The sequence below is a fragment of the Medicago truncatula genome, chromosome 2, assembly GCF_003473485.1.
Source record: "Medicago truncatula cultivar Jemalong A17 chromosome 2, MtrunA17r5.0-ANR, whole genome shotgun sequence".
Classification (NCBI taxonomy): domain Eukaryota; kingdom Viridiplantae; phylum Streptophyta; class Magnoliopsida; order Fabales; family Fabaceae; genus Medicago; species Medicago truncatula.
In genome coordinates, this window is record NC_053043.1 from 607,771 (window position 1) to 627,509 (window position 19,739).

A 19,739-nucleotide genomic window follows, 5' to 3' on the forward strand; every position below is an offset into this window, starting at 1 on the left:
TTTAATTTTACCCTTATTAATTTATCTAAAATCCATTTATGCCCCTTCATAATTTATTTAATGTTAGTTACATTTATATATTTTGTTTTGACTGATATCTTTACCCTTAGCACATTTCAGTGACATATATATACCTCCCCGCTGTGTGTTTTTTTCTTTCTAAATGATAATATACCTCACTTTTTTTTTTCTTGTTTTGAACTGTATATTTTTTTTAACCGTATAAAATTGTTTCAATTCTCTTGTGAAAAAAAAAAAGTTTTATGTATTTATACCTTCCTTGATTGATAATGCATTTAATAATTCAGTAAAATAAATTTCATGAAGGTCCCGTAAAAAAAATCAAGAAAATATTGTTCATTATATCTATCAATTATTGTTAATAATACTTTTTTTTGTGTTATTAATAACACATTATGATAACTGTCACTTTTTTTCTAAGAATTGTGATAACCTTCAATTGTTGTTTAATTGTTGGGTAAAGTATAAACACTCAAATAAAAATAAATATCAAATAAAATTTTAGTGAATAAAAGTTGATTTATAATATAGAAGATATATTAGATAGGCATTGTAGCTAAGTATTTTTCTAAATTTATAAATTTAAAAAAAAAAAGTTAAACTAAGAATTCTTTAATACTTTAATATCAATTTTTATTTTAGAGTTACATATCAATTTATATAATCTATATTATGAATTAATAATACTCTTTTATGCTATTTTACATTTATCAGCTAGTTGAACCGCTTATTTTATCAAACACCTCAATTAACTTATAAGTTATCAGTCATCAGCTATAAGCTATCAATCATCAGCCATCAACTATAAACTATAAACTATCAGTTATCCACTATTTTTATCAAACGGAACCTTAATTTATTTAATATTTTTATTTTGATTTCATAACTAATTATTGTTACATCTAGTGGTCCATATTAAATAGAGTCTGCTATGGCTCCCTTGTTGAACTTGAAAATAACCTTCTCCTTTTTCAAACCTTATCGCTGCCATTGAATTCACATGATCCCTAGCCCCTACAAATATTTTACACTACTTAGTTTGGTCTCTTCTATTCGGTTGCATTTGACTTTATTTATTATTATTACTTGTTGAAAATGTGGTACTTATGGTCCACCAATCGCATAGGGGTAATATTGGCAATGAAAAGAATGGCAAGGATATCATCGTAATTAACAGAACTCGTTGCTTTTGCTTTGGAGGAGTTCCTTCCTTTATGCTGGAGGACACAGAGAAAAGATGCGAAGCTTTCTTGTACTCTGCCACGTGTGCATAGATCTAACTGTACGTTCTACTATCTTACGATTATTACGTGTATACGTCTAAAACTAAAACATTCGAGGAATTAGGTAACTTATGTGGCATATGGGATGGGATGCATGGGTCTCTGGTGGTCCATGTAATAAACTGTTCTGTTAGGAAACATGACATCCATGAAAGGAAAGAGAGAAAAGTTATGAAAGTATTTTATTGATGGAAATGAATATTATTACAATTGACAAAGTTAGTTACAATGTGACACCTTAAGCCTATTTATAGGCACTAACTAACTAGTAACTATATGACTAACATATATCTCTAATATAAACGGATACAATTATTCTTTTCAATATTCAATTTTTTGAAAAATTAATTATATATTCATATTTGTACAATTATTTTTAGGACAGTATTTTTATATTATCTCTTAGGACAAAAATAATAAAAAAATATTCAATATTCAATTTTAAAAAAAATTAATTATATATTTTTTATTTGTACAATTATTTTTAGGATAACATTTTTTCGTTATCTCTTAGGACAAAAATAATAAAAAAAGAAAGAGAAAATAGAGAATAAAAACAAATGTGAATGTAAGAAAAAATTGTTATAAAATTGTTTACAAATATTATTTTTATTTTTAAAATTGAGGCAATCATGATTTTAGTTTTACAATCGTATTGTTTGCACATTAAAATATTATATCCAACCCCAACTTTATTGGACAACATATTTAACAACAATATTTTAATTTTTAAATATCATTTCTCTTGAGTATATTAATTATTATGTTGTTCTCATGAATTTAGCTCAGTTGGTAGAGACAATGCAGTACATATGTAAGATTTGAAGTTCAAACTCCAGCCACCACAAAAAAAATTAGTATGTTAGTATTTTTATATTTGTCGGTATTCAAATTATTTATCTTTAGTTTCTTTACATCTTTCAACGTATAGCTCTACCAAATGAGTTATCTATCACCATAATAAAGTTGTGGCAAAATTACACAATTAATCTCTTTAACTTTATTTTAGGTAACACTTTCGTCCTTTATCTTTTTTTTTGTCACGATTTAGTCTTTTATAATATAAAATGACAATATCTTATCATTTTTTATGAGATTTTTTTCAAAGAAATTTGATTTTATATACTTTTATGATGAAGATTTACATTTGCCTATGAGTTTGATGATTTTTTTTTTGGAGTTTTTGATTATTTTTTTCATTAAAAAGGATAACTATGTTGTTATTTCATAACATAAAGGACTAAATCGTGACAAAAAAAATAAGATAAAGGACAAAAGTGTTACCTAAAATAAAGTTAAGGGACTAATTGTGTAATTTTGCCTAAAGTTGTTAATATAGTTGACGATCAAGCACAAATTGTTTTTAATAAAAACTTTTTCTTGACAAAATAAATTATTTTAAACACTTTTAATGATGGAACGAACATGAAATTATTTGATAATGTAACCATATAGATCAATTAAATGTACTCCTTTATAAATAATAATAATAATAATAATAATAATAATAATTAGAAAAAATATTAACAAGTGCTATTAAAACATTGTTTAGAAGTAGAAAATTATGTATTATAAGACTACGGCACATTTTAATTTTTTTAAAAGAATTAAGACAAATGTTTGATTTATAGTACTTCTAAGACAATTGTTTTCTATTATGAACTTCTTAGATTATAATGCCCACATACATGACCTTAACAATTAAGCAACGAAAAAATATTTGTACACCTATTTTAAAATAATTTTTGAAACATTTTTTAATATTTTTATTGTGGTTTTTTTTTGTCAAGTAGTTTAATGGTTAAAATTCACACATTTTAAATGTAGATGAGTGAACTATCTAGAGTTCGAACTCTGACACCTGTATATAATATACAATATCTTTACCAACCAAGTTAAACTCGTCGGACCTTTTTTTTCTCTTTTTATTTATGTTGTTTTTGTCAAAAAATTATAATTATTAAGAAATTATCCAAAAAAAATAATATTATTTCTCTTATAGAACAGTAAAAAAGTGTCATCGTAAGCATATCTCAGTTGACATGAATATGCATTTGTTATATACAGAGATTGAAGTTCGAACCTCGACACCCCACTTATTCACCTTACCATAAGCTACTTGATAAAAAAGAAAGCGGTGCAAAAGTATACGTAAGCATGAGATTACCACTAAAGTTTTAAAACACGTGTTGCTGAAGACACTACTGGTATTTTCAACCATAAAACCTGCTGGGCTTTGGGCCCCGCAATTAAGGGGCTATTTTTTTAACTTACATGACAACTATATGATTAAAAAAAGTTAAATTGCATTTTTTATCCCTTAACTATTTACGTAGAAATTTGATCAGAAGGTAGAGAATTTATCTTGTGTATTTAACAAATTTTTCAACAGATATCAATCATTTATAAATAGTGGTAAAAAAGTTGTATTTTTTTTCTTAGAGGATTTTTTTTTTTTTTTTTTTTGTATTTATAGAGTGCTAGTTTCAAGTTTAAGATTTACATTCTGAGGATATATAAGTAAGGAATGAGTATATTGAGAAATCATTATTCCTAGTTTTAAAAGTGTTTTGAAGTTTTCATAACTCCTAACATTCCCATAAAACTAAAATAGAGTTAAATAATGTAAAATTTGTCAAAAAAAAGTTAAATGATGTAAAAGTGAGTTCATATGAAATTTTGTTTATTTTTTTTTAAAGAAAATAACTTTCAATTTTTTAGGAATATTCAACGGTGTGCCAGACAATTTAAAAAAAAAAAAACTTAGGAATAAAATTATTGTGTTTATGTTCCTAGATATGTTGAATAATTTTTGTGTCTGTGAAACAAACGCATCCTATGTAAAAACAAAAGAGCAAGTTAGTTGTTTATGACGACGTGCGGAACAAAAATACTAATTTCAGCTGAGATATGCGGTATGTTCATGTTTGGTTGATGACAAAATAAGATTACTCATATGTCGAAAACAACATTAAATTTTGATACATTGTTTAGAACAAACCACGATCACGTACCAACGCTCGATGCTCAAGGAATATGGAAGTGAGATAATTGGGAGGGAGGACTAACGCCTGAATCCAATGAGACAAACAAAGAAAGAGCTGAAAAGAACCCAAACAAAGTCTAATCCAAAACTAACACAAAAGAGGGCAAACAAAAAACAAATTAACGAAAATTGGTTCTACCAAAGATTTTATAAAAGGGCATAAACGGGAAATTGATCAAATTTATTGGTATAATGCGAGCTTTCTTTCCAATTGTGGGAGGAAATAATTTTCGTGGGTCGCTACAGCTTAAAAGGTGGAATGATTATTAGAATTTCATCTTTCCGTTACACTTTAACCTCAAACCAACAATAGGATGTTTGTCTCACGGATGCAAAAATTATTTTCGAATATATTCTTTGGAATTATATTTTTAGGAATATTTTTAAAAAGTGTTTGGTTACCAATTTGAATTCTTTGGAACTTTCTTTCTAAATTTTTGGGAATACTAAAAATATGTTTTATTTAAAATGTATAATCCCAGGAATAAATGTCAAAATTATTAATATACCCTTTGACATTCAATAGATGAAAAATAATATTTTTCATGTTATTTTTAATCAAGCAAAGTAAATTATGCGAGTCAACAAAGGTATTAGTCAGGATATATATTTGTTTTTTAATACATAATAAGAGTACCCTGTTTCAAGTTGTTACACGCCATTTAATTGAAGGCTGGCAGACTGCCCAACACCTTTGACATGCAACAGCAGCAGAATGGTGGATGCGCGCTCGAATATCAGTCATCGAAACTCGCAGGAATAGAGGTATGGGTGGGTTTTCACCATGAATGTGGAGATTTCATTCCCAGGAATTGAAGATTCCAACCCCCCACCCCCGAAAATAAAAATAGAGAGTCAACAGGTAAATAAGATTCCTGAAAATCATTTATTCCTGAGTATATTATTTTTGTTCCCTTCTACCAAACATAGGAATATCATATTTAATGCCCTTATTCTCATAAATATATTTTTTTCTCCCAAACAAACACCCCTAAGATAAGAGTGTGGTAGTGGAGATAATTCATTCATAGGTAACAAAAAGATGTATTCGATAATTTTAGGCCAAATGCCTTCAAGATTCTTTAAGTTTAACTTTTTCTTTCTTTGATTAGGCTTTTAATATTATTCAACGCTGTTAAATGAAGCATATGTGTTTGTCAAATGTTGACATAACAATGCCAAATTATTAATTTTTTTTAGTTTTCTACAATCTTAATCTCCATCTTCTTCCTCTTCATATACATTAACATTCATCACTTTTCAAGACCTCATTTTTTAAAATTTATTCTTAAAATATCTTTGGAAAATGTTAACCAATGTCCTATGAGCATTGGTTAAGCATCTAAAACAAATAGTAAATTTTTAATAAAAAGTAGTATAATCATTACTTGGTCAAATGTAACATCTTACATTTCCAAAAGAAAATTTCTACTTATGGGTTCCCTAACCATTACTCACTCTGTTTCTAATTATAAGCAAATTTTATTTTTTAGATTCATTCAATTAATAATGTATGTTATATATATTATGAACCACACACTTCATTAATTAAATGAACCTAAAAAAATAAAATTTGCTTATAATTAGAAACAGATGGAATATCTTAGGACACCGTTTAGCAAAACCCAATATCTTTATAGATACTTGTTATTATAAAAACAAAGTAAATAAGTAACTTTATAAACTTTTTTTTATAAAGATCTTTATAAATACTTTATTTGACCGATATATGTAGAAATTTTTTACATCTATGCATATAAGCTAATCTCATACTAATAAATATTGACTCGATTGATAAGAAGTTGACTCATTCATAAAGTTAGAATCGTTAATTTAAATTTGTATTGACTTCGTTAAACCTCGTATTCCAACTCACCTAAACTTTTTACCCATTATATATCATTAAATAAATTTCTTAATCTTGTTTTTTTACCAAATTTTTATACTAAGCAAAATATGAAATGAAGGATTTATTAAGAAAATGAAATGAAATAAAGGAAATATTCATGTACCACATCATCAAACAGACGAAAATAGTACAGCAAAGCATCATCTGCGCGTCCTGTCCAGGTGCATCCCCCAACCCAGCAGCAACCCTTCTCTTCTTCAAACTCAATTCTTCTTCGATTTAGGGTTAGGGTTTTCTTCTTCTTCTTCTTCTTCTTCTTCTTCTTCTTCAATATCTCAATGACCGATTCTTCCATATTCAACAACCGCAAAATCTCTTATCCCTTCCACTGTTGTTGTTCATAATCTTCATAAGCACAACCCAATTTCATCCCAGCATTGTTTCTTCAATTTCTCATCGTGTTTGTGTTTGATGGATCTATCACACCATCAATCCAATTTATCTCTCAATTTCTCATCTTCTCACGCTTCTCCTCCTCCCCGTCCACCGATTCCCGACGACTCCATCGCCCTCCACCTCGAATCCAGCTTCCGCGATCCATCAAACCCTGTCCCCACCGTTCCTCTTCAGCTCATGGAACCACAAACAGAGAAAGAAAACGGTAACGCTATCGATATCGAATCGAACAACGATGAAGATGATAGAGAAGTTGAAGAATTTCGTATTCTAGGTCATTCAATGTGTATCAAAAGACGACGAGATTCCGAATCCTCTACAATCACCACCAAGAGAGCTTCCGTGGAATCCGATCGAGGTGATCGTCTACTTGATCTCGAGTCTCGAAAAGCCGCTGTTCGATCGTGGGGTGATCAACCCTTACAGGTAGCGGATCCTGATATATATGAGATTATAGAAAAAGAGAAAAAGCGTCAATTCAAAGGGATTGAATTGATAGCTTCTGAGAATTTTGTTTGCAGGGCTGTAATGGAAGCGCTTGGAAGCCATTTAACGAATAAATACTCTGAAGGAATGCCTGGTGCACGTTACTATGGTGGAAATCAATATATAGATGAAATTGAAACACTTTGTTGCGAGCGTGCTTTGGCTGCGTTTAATCTTGATCCTAAGTGTTGGGGTGTGAATGTGCAGCCATATTCGTGTACTTCGGCTAATTTTGCTGTGTATACTGGATTGTTGGCGCCCGGGGATCGAATTATGGGGTTGGATACTCCTTCTGGAGGGAATACTAGTCATGGATATTATACTCCGAATGGGAAGAAAGTTTCTGGGGCTTCAATATTCTTTGAGAGTTTAGCTTATAAGATTAATCCTCAATCGGGTTTTATTGATTATGATAAGCTTGAAGAAAGGGCACTTGATTTTCGTCCTAAGATACTTATTTGTGGTGGGAGTTCTTATCCTCGAGAATGGGATTATGCTAGGTTTAGACATGTTGCAGATAAATGTGGAGCTGTGTTATTGTGTGACATGGCTCAGATTAGTGGGATAATTGCAGCCAAGGTGTGAAATATTTTTTACTTGCAATATTTGTTGAGTTAGAATTTCTCACTGTCTGTAGTCGACTCTGAAAGTTTAGTTTGGCTTGTGTTGATATTCCTTCATTGTTGTTATTGATTACATTTAGTTAATGAGTTAGGGTATTATGACAGTTTTATTTTATCATGATACGATTCTTTACCATTCCATCCTAAGCAACAAAAGTTCATCTATCTGGACATTGCACATATTCTGAATTAGTCCCTGATATTGAAGTTTATTGATCGTATTAGTAGTCCTTTTCGATCCGTCGATTTAGTCCTTGAAATTGTTCTTTAGGGACAATGTGATCGAGAATTCTTTAAATTATGGGACCATTTTATAATTTCGTTAACTTCAAAGACTAAATTGACAACACCCTACAATTTCCAGATTTTTAAATTCATACCTATACATGGCTATTTTGCAATTGAAATAAAGATTTAACGGGATTCTTCTAATTTTTTTTTTTGTTTCACCAATACACATGCTCATATAGATTTCAGTTTGACTTAATGGAAGAGTCCCTTTATTGTGGTTAATAGTGTGGATCATGGACTGTGAGAATTCTGCTTAGTGTCAGAGACTTGATATCACTATCTGGATCCCATAGTGGTCTACTTGTTTTAATAAAATCTTCAGCTAATCTGAATACTGTTTTGTCCTTGTTCACTTTAATGTCTTAATACACTTTCAAGTTAATCCTAGTTGGTAATTTTCTTGAATTTCTGGACGGGTGAATTAAGTCCATTATTGCCCTTTGCACAAGTATCTAATAAATGGTGCACTTTTAATATGAAGATACAGATACTTGTTATTTTATTTAATAGTATTGTTTTCTGGTCCTTGCAGGAGTGTGTGAACCCTTTTGATTATTGTGATGTTGTTACATCGACAACTCACAAGAGTCTTCGAGGTCCAAGGGGTGGTATAATTTTTTATCGGAAGGGAACAAAACCAAGGAAGAGAGGGATACTTCTTACTCAGGGACATGAAAGTGATCAATATGACTTTGAAGAAAAGATAAATTTTGCTGTTTTCCCATCATTGCAAGGTGGACCTCATAATAACCATATTGCTGCACTTGCTATTGCATTAAAACAAGTGGCCACTCCTGAGTATAAGGCATACATGCAGCAGGTGAAGAAGAATGCTCAAGCTTTAGCATCTGCTCTGTTGAGAAGAAAATGCCGCCTGGTAACTGGGGGTACTGACAACCATTTAATACTTTGGGATTTAAGGCCCCTGGGGTTGACAGGTATTATATGATCATGTGATATTTTGACTATATATTGCTGATTGCATCTTTGTTAAGTGCTAACATGTCAACTAGACTCATTTAGTTCACATGTTTTCTGCACCTTGCATTGACTTTGGGTTTGATAGCTACTTTTGTGATCACAAATTATGCTTAAATCATATAGTTCAAGCTGGACAATTAGTGACGTTTCACTCCTATGTTTTTGTATATAATGATAACAATACCCATATTTTTTTGGTGCGAAGGTAAATTTTACGAGAAGGTCTGTGAGGCATGTCATATTACATTGAATAAAATTGCTATATTTGGTGACAACGGAATTATAATTCCTGGAGGAGTAAGGATAGGTAAGCAATAATTTTATATGCTTGAATCTTTATGATTTGTATGCTCAAGATATTTGGTTGACAGTGCATTCTTATGAGAGATTTTTATGTTGTATTACTAAGGTACCCCCGCCATGACTTCAAGAGGGTGTTTGGAGGCCGATTTTGAGACAATGGCTGATTTTCTCTTTAGAGCTGCACAAATTGCAAACATGCTGCAGAGGGAGCATGGGAAATTGCAGAAGACTATTTCTAAGGTACTTGAGAGCAATAGGGACATTCTTGAGCTTCGGGCTCGGGTTGAAGCTTTTGCTACTCAGTTTGCCTTGCCGGGTTTCGACATTTGAACATAATGCAACTGGTGTGTTGCGTTATTGATTATATATGCTACACCAGTGGGCTGCAGTGCGTACTTGTCACAAAAGCCAGTCATCTTGATGTGCATAGATTTTGTGGAGCTTCTCTCATCTTATTGTTATACACAGTTGTCAGGTTTTTGCATGTTGCGATGTACAATGTGGTACAAAATAGTACATAAGCGAGTAATGCCATTGAGGTTTCTTTTGGTAATCAAGCATTCTGTTCCTGCCTTGATGGAGGGTGCACCATTAATGCAGCAAGTTGGCCATTACAGGGGTTGGAACAGAGATTCTTGATCAACCAACTTGAGTACAGAATTCTTCTGAGGAATCTGCAGAAAATAATTAGTCTGATTAAGGTTAGTCACCTTGAATTCTTTTACCTGCTGTTTAATGGTGAAAGCAATGGTAGTCCTGTTTTTTCTTGCTACATATTACCCGTTTTTGATATGATAGTTGTACTTTTTTTCAGCAGCAATACAGTGCCGAGTTCATTGTTAAATATACAAGTTAATGTGTTAAATAAGTGATCGCTTTGTACCTTTGTATGAGATTTGAACTATCAATTATTTTCTCAAAAACAAAAACTTGACGATTCTTTTTATAGCTGGCAATGGAAACATTTTTCAAAAGCTCTTTTGAGTTCACTCTACTGCTGCATTTTTTTTATTGATTTGTAGTTTTATACCAGGAGATTGAAGTATTTTGGGTCATTGAAGGGGAGTTGTTAGGTTCATATATTTATTAAATTAGATACTTTGCCACGTTTACTAATTTTTTTGAGAGGTTGGTGGATTTTGCAAATAGTTGGAGTTATTGAATTAGTCTTCTTGTAAATGTGGTAATACCGAGACTATCTAATGGGTCTGATCTTTCCCAAGACCCCCCTTATGACCGTAAGTTGTCCTAAAATAATCTTAGGATGTAACCTGTAAATATTTGGTTTGACAGGAGTATTGAAGGAAGTACGAAATGATTGTATATGTATGCGTTTAATGTAATAAACATGAGCATTTTCAACCGTTTTAAATGAATATAATCCCCATAATATTTTATGATATTGTGAAACTTATTAGAAATTAATCATATTTCTTCACAACCATTCATAGCATGTATATTATATTAGAAGGGGGTATAATTCTAATCACTACTGCTTCAAATCTCCATTAAGATTATTACACCCCATAAACATGCATTACCAAGTCCTAATCACTGATAATTCACATATGTCAAACCACCATAGCATGATCATACCCATCAGATTTCTTTGAACTCACTATAATTATCCTTAATGCATGTTATCATATTTCTTGTTTCCTTCACATCTTTGTGCATAATTACCCATCAGATTTGAAGCAGTAGTGAGTAGGAATAACACCATTTAAAGTGACATTAAGATTCAAATCTTGTAGTGATTTGAAAATTCTTGCTGCTGCATTCTCAAGTTCACAGGAGTTATTTTTATATCTTAATACTACAGATGTAGTTGTTTTTATATTGAAAATGAAGGATAGAATATTGTTTTGGACATGTTGGACTCTTTTATGTTTATTGTATTAGAAGGGGGTATAGTTCAAAGAAACTCCACAAACTCCCCTAGAATCTCCGCAAATAAAATGACTAACAGATTGATGACAACTACTAAGAAATAGACATGAAAGAGAATTATAGTTTTCCAAGTTAGCCAAGCGATCTGAATATTTGTTTGGTTCTTTGAAAGCAGGCTTAAGGATAATATTGACCCAATGTCTCTTACAACGGTATGGCAACAATGAAATGGGCAGAATTCTAAAATGAATGTTGTTTTTGCCCCCAGGTTGCTCAACCTCAGAAAAATGGTCATCAGGAACCTAGGTTCCGAGAGATTTTAGTAGCAAACAAAAATGCCGATTGGAACTTACGTTCTGATGTTTCTTCCATCAGAAACTAACTTATGATAACGGGGGGCTATTCCAGCAAAATTGGGAGGGCTTAACAGCAATTATCGAATTCTCATTGTACTAGTTTTTTGCTACTTGGGAGTCAATGTCAAAGATTTGTTTTTTGATTGAAAGAATTAGGGCTAAGGTGAGGCCATAGTAGAGGCCACATACAACAGATTCCTAAACTGCCACTAAAACCTCAAACGAAATAGCTTGCATTTTATCCTCTATGATACCTTGTGAATTTTATTTTTTTTGCGAAGAAAAATCTAAAAGTAAATTATGTAAATAAATGCACATCGCCACTTGTGTCTACCAATTTGATAGAATGCGTTTGTGAATGGTGTATCGATAAAGATGAGATACGTTTGTGAATAGCTTGAATTTTATCCTCTTCATCTTTCTATATAAAAAAAATAAAATAAATCCTTTTCATCTTTCTATCGTTACTAATCAAGCCCTTTCTCTCCCAAAATACCCATGTCTTTGCAAAAATCCACAAACTCACAATAGTACAATCATATTTATAGGATCACAATTTAGGAGTTTTAAAATGAGGTATAAATTAATTATGAATTTTTCTTGTGAAGAATTATGAAATTCTTAAAAAAGTAATAAATTCATAATTAATTCGTCCCTCGTTGAAAAACTCTAATAACTTTTTGGTGGAGGCTTTTATGATAATTTAAATATGCCTACAAAATTGGGGAGTGAAATTTGACGTTTGAGTATTTGATTACTCGGAATAAAATTGCAATTTTGAGTTGTTTTGAGAATGCTACGAAACTTTGCAGATCATTTCTATGTACTTTTATAGAGGTTTACGCAAAAAAAAACTACTCAAAATTTCATTTATGGGTCGAGGTTTTTGTTGTTTTGATTTTTGAGATTTTATCGCTTTAAAAACTCATAATTAATTTGTTCATTGTTGGAAAATTCTAATTTTACGTGGGAGATCTTATTTTAATGTCAAAAACCAGCTTTCAAAAAATCATAAAAAAATTCGATATCTAAGTCACTTTTCTGGACTTTATAAAAAGGATCAATTTTTTCTTTATTTCAGTTCCTCAATTAATATTAGTAAAACAAAAATTGAACTGAAAAAATTGTGAGAAAAAAAGAAAATTTGAGGAAAAAAATGGACGTCATTAAAAAAACCACATAGCAAGATTCACTAATTTTTAAATTGCAGGGCAGAATGTGTGTTTTATTTTTTACAAGCGTATCTTCATTAACCGAACGTGGTATAATTTCGGAATTTTTTCTTTTTTTTTTTGACAGAAAATTTCGGGATTACTAAATAAATAATTTAAATAAAAATTGCACCTTGCAAATCCTTAAAAAAAAAAACACGTTTGTAGTAATTTACACACGTTTAGGTTTTGGACAGTGGAGTATAAAAAAGTACAAAGAGACAGTGTTTGTCGAATAACGTAACACAAAACCTATTTTTGTGTTGCCCCCGCCGCCAACAAGAACAACGTCAACTTGTTGTCAACATTCACTTATGTTTTTGTCCGTAACACAAAAATTCTTATACCCTTACCCGTGTGTATATGCATGCGTGGTTAATATTTTACTATAGAATGGTTCTCTTTACTATATGCCTGAATCATGAATGTTTGATATATACCAGCTCATTGATTTATCCGGTTTCTTTATGTATGCAACTTTGGTCTTGTTTCTTATAATTCTGTCAAGTATCCTTCTAATGGTCAGAGATCACACATTTTAAATATAGAAAAACAGGGTGTTTGAGGTTCGAACCTGCATATATCCTTACAGAGCTAAACTCACGTTACTATATTATATTAAATTTTTCAAATTCATGAGTTATTTCTATACTTTTTTTGTTTTTTTTTTTTTTTTTTCATATGAGAGGTGTGTGTATATTTGAGTCAAAAATTATATAATTGTGTTACTCCCATACGCAGGCAAAGAGAAACAAACTATTTGAAGAAAAACTTGTTTTGAAGCCGATCAAGGAGAGATTCATTAAGGTTGTCATTTCCATAACCTTTGATCGGGATTTTGAACAAGTTTGGAAAATGAGGCAAAGAGCAATGGATTTTCTTCGAAGGCCGGTGCGGAGAAGAGTTCATGATGCGTTGTGGTGGGCATTGTGCTGTGCACTGGTTCTTGTCTTTATCTATATTCTGATCACTGGGACTCATATTGAGTCTAGACCAGCTTTGTCCAAGGTATTTCTTTTTTCTCAACTTGTTTTGTAGATTTTTGTTCTTGTTTGCTGAAAAAATTGAATGAGAACTTAGTTATTTTCTTTTAGGAACATAGTCTAGGTTATTGAAGCTTCATTAGTTTTCTGACAAGTTAATAAGAGATTAGTTATTGTTGTGCCTTATTTTGGAAGTTTGTAATACATCTGTCAAATCACGCGGAAGCTATCAACATAGAGAGTAATGAGGAAAATTTCACATAATCTTTGGATTTTGAATTCATACAATGCTGCTACTGCTAGTCTTTGCTCACATTGTTATAATTTGTTCAAAATTAATACAAAAAAGTACTTAAACTTGATTAAGTTATTGGAACATAGTTTGCATGACGTGACTTGTTATTTCGAAGCTAGAATATTATAACTTTATTATTTTTGGAGACGTAGTTGGGGGGGGAAGGTGAATTCGGTCCTTGTTTTGCGAATAACTTCTTGTATCGTATTGTGCAGAGAACTTACAAGATGATAGGATTATGGAAGACCCTAATACTACCGAAGAGATGTTAAGTTCGGACTCGGTGACCAGACATCTTAATGATCAAATATCCCTAGCAAAAGCTTTTGTTGAAATTGCAAAAGAAAGTAAGAATATCCAATTTGCTGGGGAACTAAGTGCTCAAATCCGCAATTCGCAGATTTTCCTCTCGAATGCTGCCATTAGCCATTCTCCTTTAACGACTAGAGATTCAGAGAGAGCTATCTATGATATGGCGTTACTGTTATTCCAAGCACAAAAACTCCATTATGACAGTGCTACCATGATCATGAGATTCAAAGCAAAACTCCAAGCTCTTGAAGAAGAAGTAAACTCAGTAAGAGAAAAGAATTTGAAATATGGACAAATAGCAGCTGAAGAAGTTCCTAAAAGCTTATACTATCTTGGTGTCCGGTTGACAACAGAATGGTTCAAAAACCTTGATTTGCAAAAGAAATTGAAGGACAAAAGACATGTGGAGATGAAGATTAAGGATGAAAATCTTTACCACTTTTGCGTGTTTTCTGATAACATTATTGCAACTTCGGTCGTGGTCAATTCAACTGCAAAAAATTCTAAAAATCCCTATATGATTGTTTTTCACCTTGTCACCGATGGAATAAATTATGCTGCGATGAAGACGTGGTTTGCCATGAATGATTTCCGTGGGGTGACTGTGCAAGTTCAGAAGTATGAAGACTTTACTTGGTTAAATGCTTCTTATGTTCCCGTGCTTAAGCAACTTCAAGATTCAGAAATGCAAAGATACTACTTTTCTGGAAACACCGACGATGGAAGGACACCTATCAAGTTTCGTAACCCTAAATATCTGTCCATGCTTAACCATCTTAGGTTCTATATCCCTGAAATTTTTCCTGAACTGAAGAAAATCGTGTTCCTGGACGACGATGTTGTGGTTCAGAAGGATCTTTCTGATCTTTTTTCCATTGATTTGAATGGGAATGTCAATGGAGCTGTTGAGACATGCAAGGAGACATTTCATAGATACCATACATACTTGAACTATTCTCATCCTCTTATAAGAGCACATTTTGATCTGGATGCATGCGGGTGGGCATTTGGGATGAATGTATTTGATTTGGTTGAGTGGAGGAAAAATAATGTAACCGGCATCTACCATTATTGGCAGGCAAAGAATGCCGATCGGACACTATGGAAACTCGGTACATTGCCACCTGGACTGTTGACATTTTATGGATTAATCTAGAAATTGGATCGGTCGTGGCATGTACTAGGTTTTGGCTACACAAAGGTTGATCCTCGATTGATAGAGAAAGGGGTTGTACTGCATTTCAATGGAAATTCCAAACCTTGGTTGAAGATTGGCATTGAAAAATACAAACCCCTATGGGAAAAACATATTGACTACTCTCATCCCTTATTGCAGGAATGCAACTTTCATTGATTTTGAATTGAGCTTTAATTTAAACCTCTAAGTTCAAAAACCTTAGTGGAAGATTTGGATTCACAAGCACTAGTCACAGTTGCCAATTGGTGTTTATGGAAATACATATTCATTGAGCATTCCAATCCTCTATTGCAACGGTGAAACAATTATTGACTTGTAGAGTTGGGAGGTTATGTGATTCTTAGAGCATCCACACACAATTGAACTCTCCGTTTTGGATGCTTAAATGGGTCGCACTTGTACACACTAATTTTATGATTTTTTAATGTTAATATTTAATTAGCAATCAATCTCTCCAATCCAACCCGACCCTCCAAAACGGATTATTTTATTTGATTGTTTCAATCAAGTGCTACTAACAACATTGCAAGACCAGATGCACCGTAGGTTAGCTACTAACAACATATTTCTTTTATTTATCCAAAAAGAAACTAAGATTATTTTATGGACGGTTTTTTCTTATTTTATGCACCGTAGTTCATTAAATACCAAAGCTCAAGAATATTTGAGTCGTAATGATAATCTTCATAGTAGTAAAAAAAGATATAAAGCCATTGATATGGAAAGGATCCTTCTCAAGCAAACTGATATATCAGTAGAAAATTAGAATTTATGTCTCAAGTAGCGTTTGTAGTCCAACGGTTAGGATAATTGCCTTCCAAGCAATAGATCCGGGTTCGACTCCCGGCAAACGCAGCATTTTTAATAGTTTTTTACGAAATAGCAACAAATTTCTTTATTATTGGAGCTCCAATAATTAGACAATTCATTATCATTATAGGAGATTTTATCTCCATTTTTTTTCCATGATTTTCAGAAAACTAGATAAATCAGGTGGATATGTGAAAGAGATTCGTTCTTTTCCATCACTTTGATATATATGAAAAAAAAAAACTGTGAATTTTCATCTCGTACGACTCTTTCAAAGTGATCGTTTTTTATATATCGCAATGGCCTATTCCATTTTCGATAATCGAAAAAATTGGCCAATTAGCTTTCGTGATAAACTTTTCATGTACAATCAAGCATTAATCCTTAAAAATAGACCAATCATAAGTGCAAAATCAAGAGCGAGAAAAGGTGAAAATTAGAGAAGTAGTCAAGTATATACAATTATAAGTTCATACAAAAGTGCCGAATTTATGTTAGTTCAATATGAACATTGTCCTCTCAGGAGTTAAAAACCTTAAATGCATCATTTTAAACATTATTTCAAGGAGAACATGTTCATCATGAAACAAAAATAAATAAACGATGATTAATGAATGAGCCATGACAATGCAGTTGGCAATTCATTGAAATTTAAACCCGTGTAGTCAGAAATTTTATGCATTCATGCAGTCAGCAGCTTATAATTCGAATCAAGATCATACGATATCACTTTGATTTCAATTTCCTTTTAAAGCTAATTCACTATTCTAAAATCAGAGCTGATCTTGATCCAATAGTTTAAGTGGCTAACTACATAAATGTGAGGAATCTTAGATTACAGGAATTTGAATTCAATTCACTTTCCAAATAAATGCAGAAGTAAGCAAAAGTATACTAACACATCAAACTCATGTCACCAATTTAGACACCTCATAATCTTACGAGAAATTAAACCAGAAAAAAGGAATAAATGTTGTACTAGATTTTCAAAAAATTGTGTCCCCAAAAATGCAATGAAGTTCCTTTCAAGGAAAGTCTGAATAAAACGCTGAGCAGTAAGCAAAATAAGGTGATTAGGTTCAATCAAAAGTCTTGCATTGATGAGCAATCGGCCCACCCGATTGCATCACCCAATCATGCTCCACTTCAACATAAAAAACATCACCAATCGCCATAACATCATCATCATAAGAAAATTTATCCATAACAACAGTCTTCTTCGGATTCCTCGCATCCTCATCCTCCCAAACAGCCTTAGGTTTACTCATACCCAAACCCAACCCACCCAACTTCTTCAACCTCTCATCATCATCCAAATAACAAGGTTGAGGCAAAGCAAAATAACAAAGAAACTTATCAATATGCAAATAGACCCTTCTTAACATTCGAAAATTCATCAAAAGAAATAACAACTTTTTTCCCTAAACATTTATTAATATGATCAATATGAACAACTCTATCATATTCATATCATATCATATTGATAAGAAACTTTAAAATTTGGAATCACCAAAACCCTATTAAGAATCTCCGGGAAAAACATATGATTTTCAAAACAAATCAAATGATTCGACATTTGACCGGAAACACAAATAGCAACCAAAAATTTATCATTTTTAGGATTCCATTCAATAGTTTTCCTCTTTGACAAACTCTGCTCAATTACATTTAATGTTCTATGTGGATTCAACTGAATTTGCTGAATTTACTAATAAAGAGATAAGGAAGTGGGATTGGCTCTGGCTGTAGTAGCATTAATTCTATTATCTTTTAAAATATATCCGCCAAACTCGTTGTCAATCCAGACATGCACTATATATATATATATATATATATATATATATCCTGGAGTAGTTCTGAATTCTGTATTCTTTGTCATGGCCCTTATTTGGGCTACTTCATCCCATCTTCCCCCTTGTGCACATATATTTGATACCAAAGCATAAGCACCTGAACTATGTGGTTCCAATTCTAATATCTGTTTCCCTATAGCCTCTCCAATATCTGTATCCCCCATATAGTCTGCAAGCAGAAAGCAAAGCAGACATTGCAGCAGTGCTGTGTGTTGAGGGCATGCTTTTGACCAGATTGTATGCCTCTGTAAGTTGTAAGAGACAAATCGGTAACTGAAACAATGAATTTCCTTAACAAAACTTAGACATCCAAGCTGGGATAATGCCTGAAGGAGACCGATTAGAGTAACAGAGTCAAGTCAATATTTATATTTTCTCTTTGAAACAAATTTACGGCTTCATCAATGTGGTCATTATGAACATAACCCATTATCATCGAATTCCATGAAACCAAGTCCATTGTTCTCATCTTATTGAAGACTTCCCTTTCATCCACTACATACCCACATTTTGCATATGCGTGAATAAATTGATTTGCAATTTCCACACTCATGTTGTGCATATGCTTCAAAACATAACCATGTATAGACCTGACTAATCTAATGTCTCTCAATTTTGATACTGCAGAAATCAAATTAATAAACAAAGCCACATTTGGACTAACATTCATCTTGACCATTTCACAAAAAACGTTTAGCGCCTCCGCAGGTAAATTATTTTCAAGATAACCGGACATCATAACATTGTATACAACAGCATCCTTATTCTCTAATCTCTCAAACAGCATCCTTGCTTTGGTTACATCAATTTTACAGTATAGATCAACCAAAGCAGTGGAAGCCACAAGATCAAGTTCTACCCCCATCATGATCATGTATCCATGAATACTTTTCCCTCGATGTAAATAATTTAATTCAACACAACAAAAAATAACATTGGCCAATGTTAACAAATCAGGCAAAATATTTCTACACATCATTCGACGAAAAAGCTCAAAAGCTTCTAAAGCCTGTCCATTACGAAGATAACCCGCTATCAACGTATTCCAAGAACCAACTTTTGTTCTTTTTCGAGCATCCATCTTTGCAAAAACGGAGGCAGCTAACCCTACACACCCAGCACATTTATGATACATATCCAAAAGGGTTGTTTCAAAAACATCATCACCCAAACCAATTCCTCTCCTAACAGCATAACCATGAACCGCTCGACCCTCTTGCAGCGCAACCAATTTGGCCGCTGCATCCATCAAACTCACTAACGTTACTTGATTCGGAAGCAGCCCTTGTTGCTGCATTATGGAAGCAATATTGAAAGCACCATAAACACATGAACCACGAGAGTGACCATATGCAGTGATCATGGAAGTATAAGCAAAAATATCTTTGTTCGTAATTTCATCAAACACCTTATGTGCATCTTTGATTTTTCCACATTGAGTATAATCGAATCAGAAACAAAACGATCAGAGTTGTAATTGAGCTTGATGGAA

The 19,739-nt window shown here is 32.3% G+C and overlaps 2 protein-coding genes, 1 non-coding gene and 2 pseudogenes across 6 annotated transcripts; 3 read left to right on the top strand and 2 right to left on the bottom strand.

The window, feature by feature from the left end:
* The first annotated feature begins 6,361 nt into the window (after nucleotides 1-6,361).
* Nucleotides 6,362-11,865, top strand: LOC11424199 (serine hydroxymethyltransferase 6). Of its 4 annotated transcripts, none has more exons than XR_005644039.1 (5): nucleotides 6,362-7,720; nucleotides 8,588-8,993; nucleotides 9,242-9,343; nucleotides 9,446-10,040; nucleotides 11,402-11,865. XR_005644039.1 is itself a non-coding variant. In XM_024776153.2 (4 exons), the coding sequence occupies exons 1-4, from the start codon at nucleotides 6,671-6,673 to the stop codon at nucleotides 9,667-9,669; spliced, it is 1,782 nt and encodes a 593-aa protein (XP_024631921.1). In that variant the 5' UTR covers nucleotides 6,362-6,670; the 3' UTR covers nucleotides 9,670-10,283. The 4 variants fall into 4 exon arrangements, 1 of the variants encoding a protein (XP_024631921.1); XR_003009224.2 differs by having other exon boundaries at nucleotides 11,405-11,865; XR_003009225.2 differs by having other exon boundaries at nucleotides 11,498-11,865.
* Nucleotides 9,943-15,983, top strand: LOC11421157 (probable galacturonosyltransferase 10; annotated as a pseudogene).
* Nucleotides 15,984-16,367: 384 nt separating this feature from the next.
* TRNAG-UCC (transfer RNA glycine (anticodon UCC)) lies at nucleotides 16,368-16,439 on the top strand. The gene has a single exon. It is a non-coding gene; the product is annotated as a tRNA-Gly (tRNA).
* Nucleotides 16,440-17,307: 868 nt separating this feature from the next.
* Nucleotides 17,308-18,530, bottom strand: LOC112419224 (O-fucosyltransferase 36-like; annotated as a pseudogene).
* On the bottom strand, nucleotides 18,350-19,610 carry LOC11421158 (pentatricopeptide repeat-containing protein At2g13600). Its single transcript, XM_024776385.1, has 2 exons — nucleotides 18,642-19,610; nucleotides 18,350-18,520 (listed from the first exon to the last, which is right to left on the bottom strand). The coding sequence occupies exons 1-2, from the start codon at nucleotides 19,608-19,610 to the stop codon at nucleotides 18,350-18,352; spliced, it is 1,140 nt and encodes a 379-aa protein (XP_024632153.1).
* Between the last annotated feature and the right edge of the window lie 129 nt (nucleotides 19,611-19,739).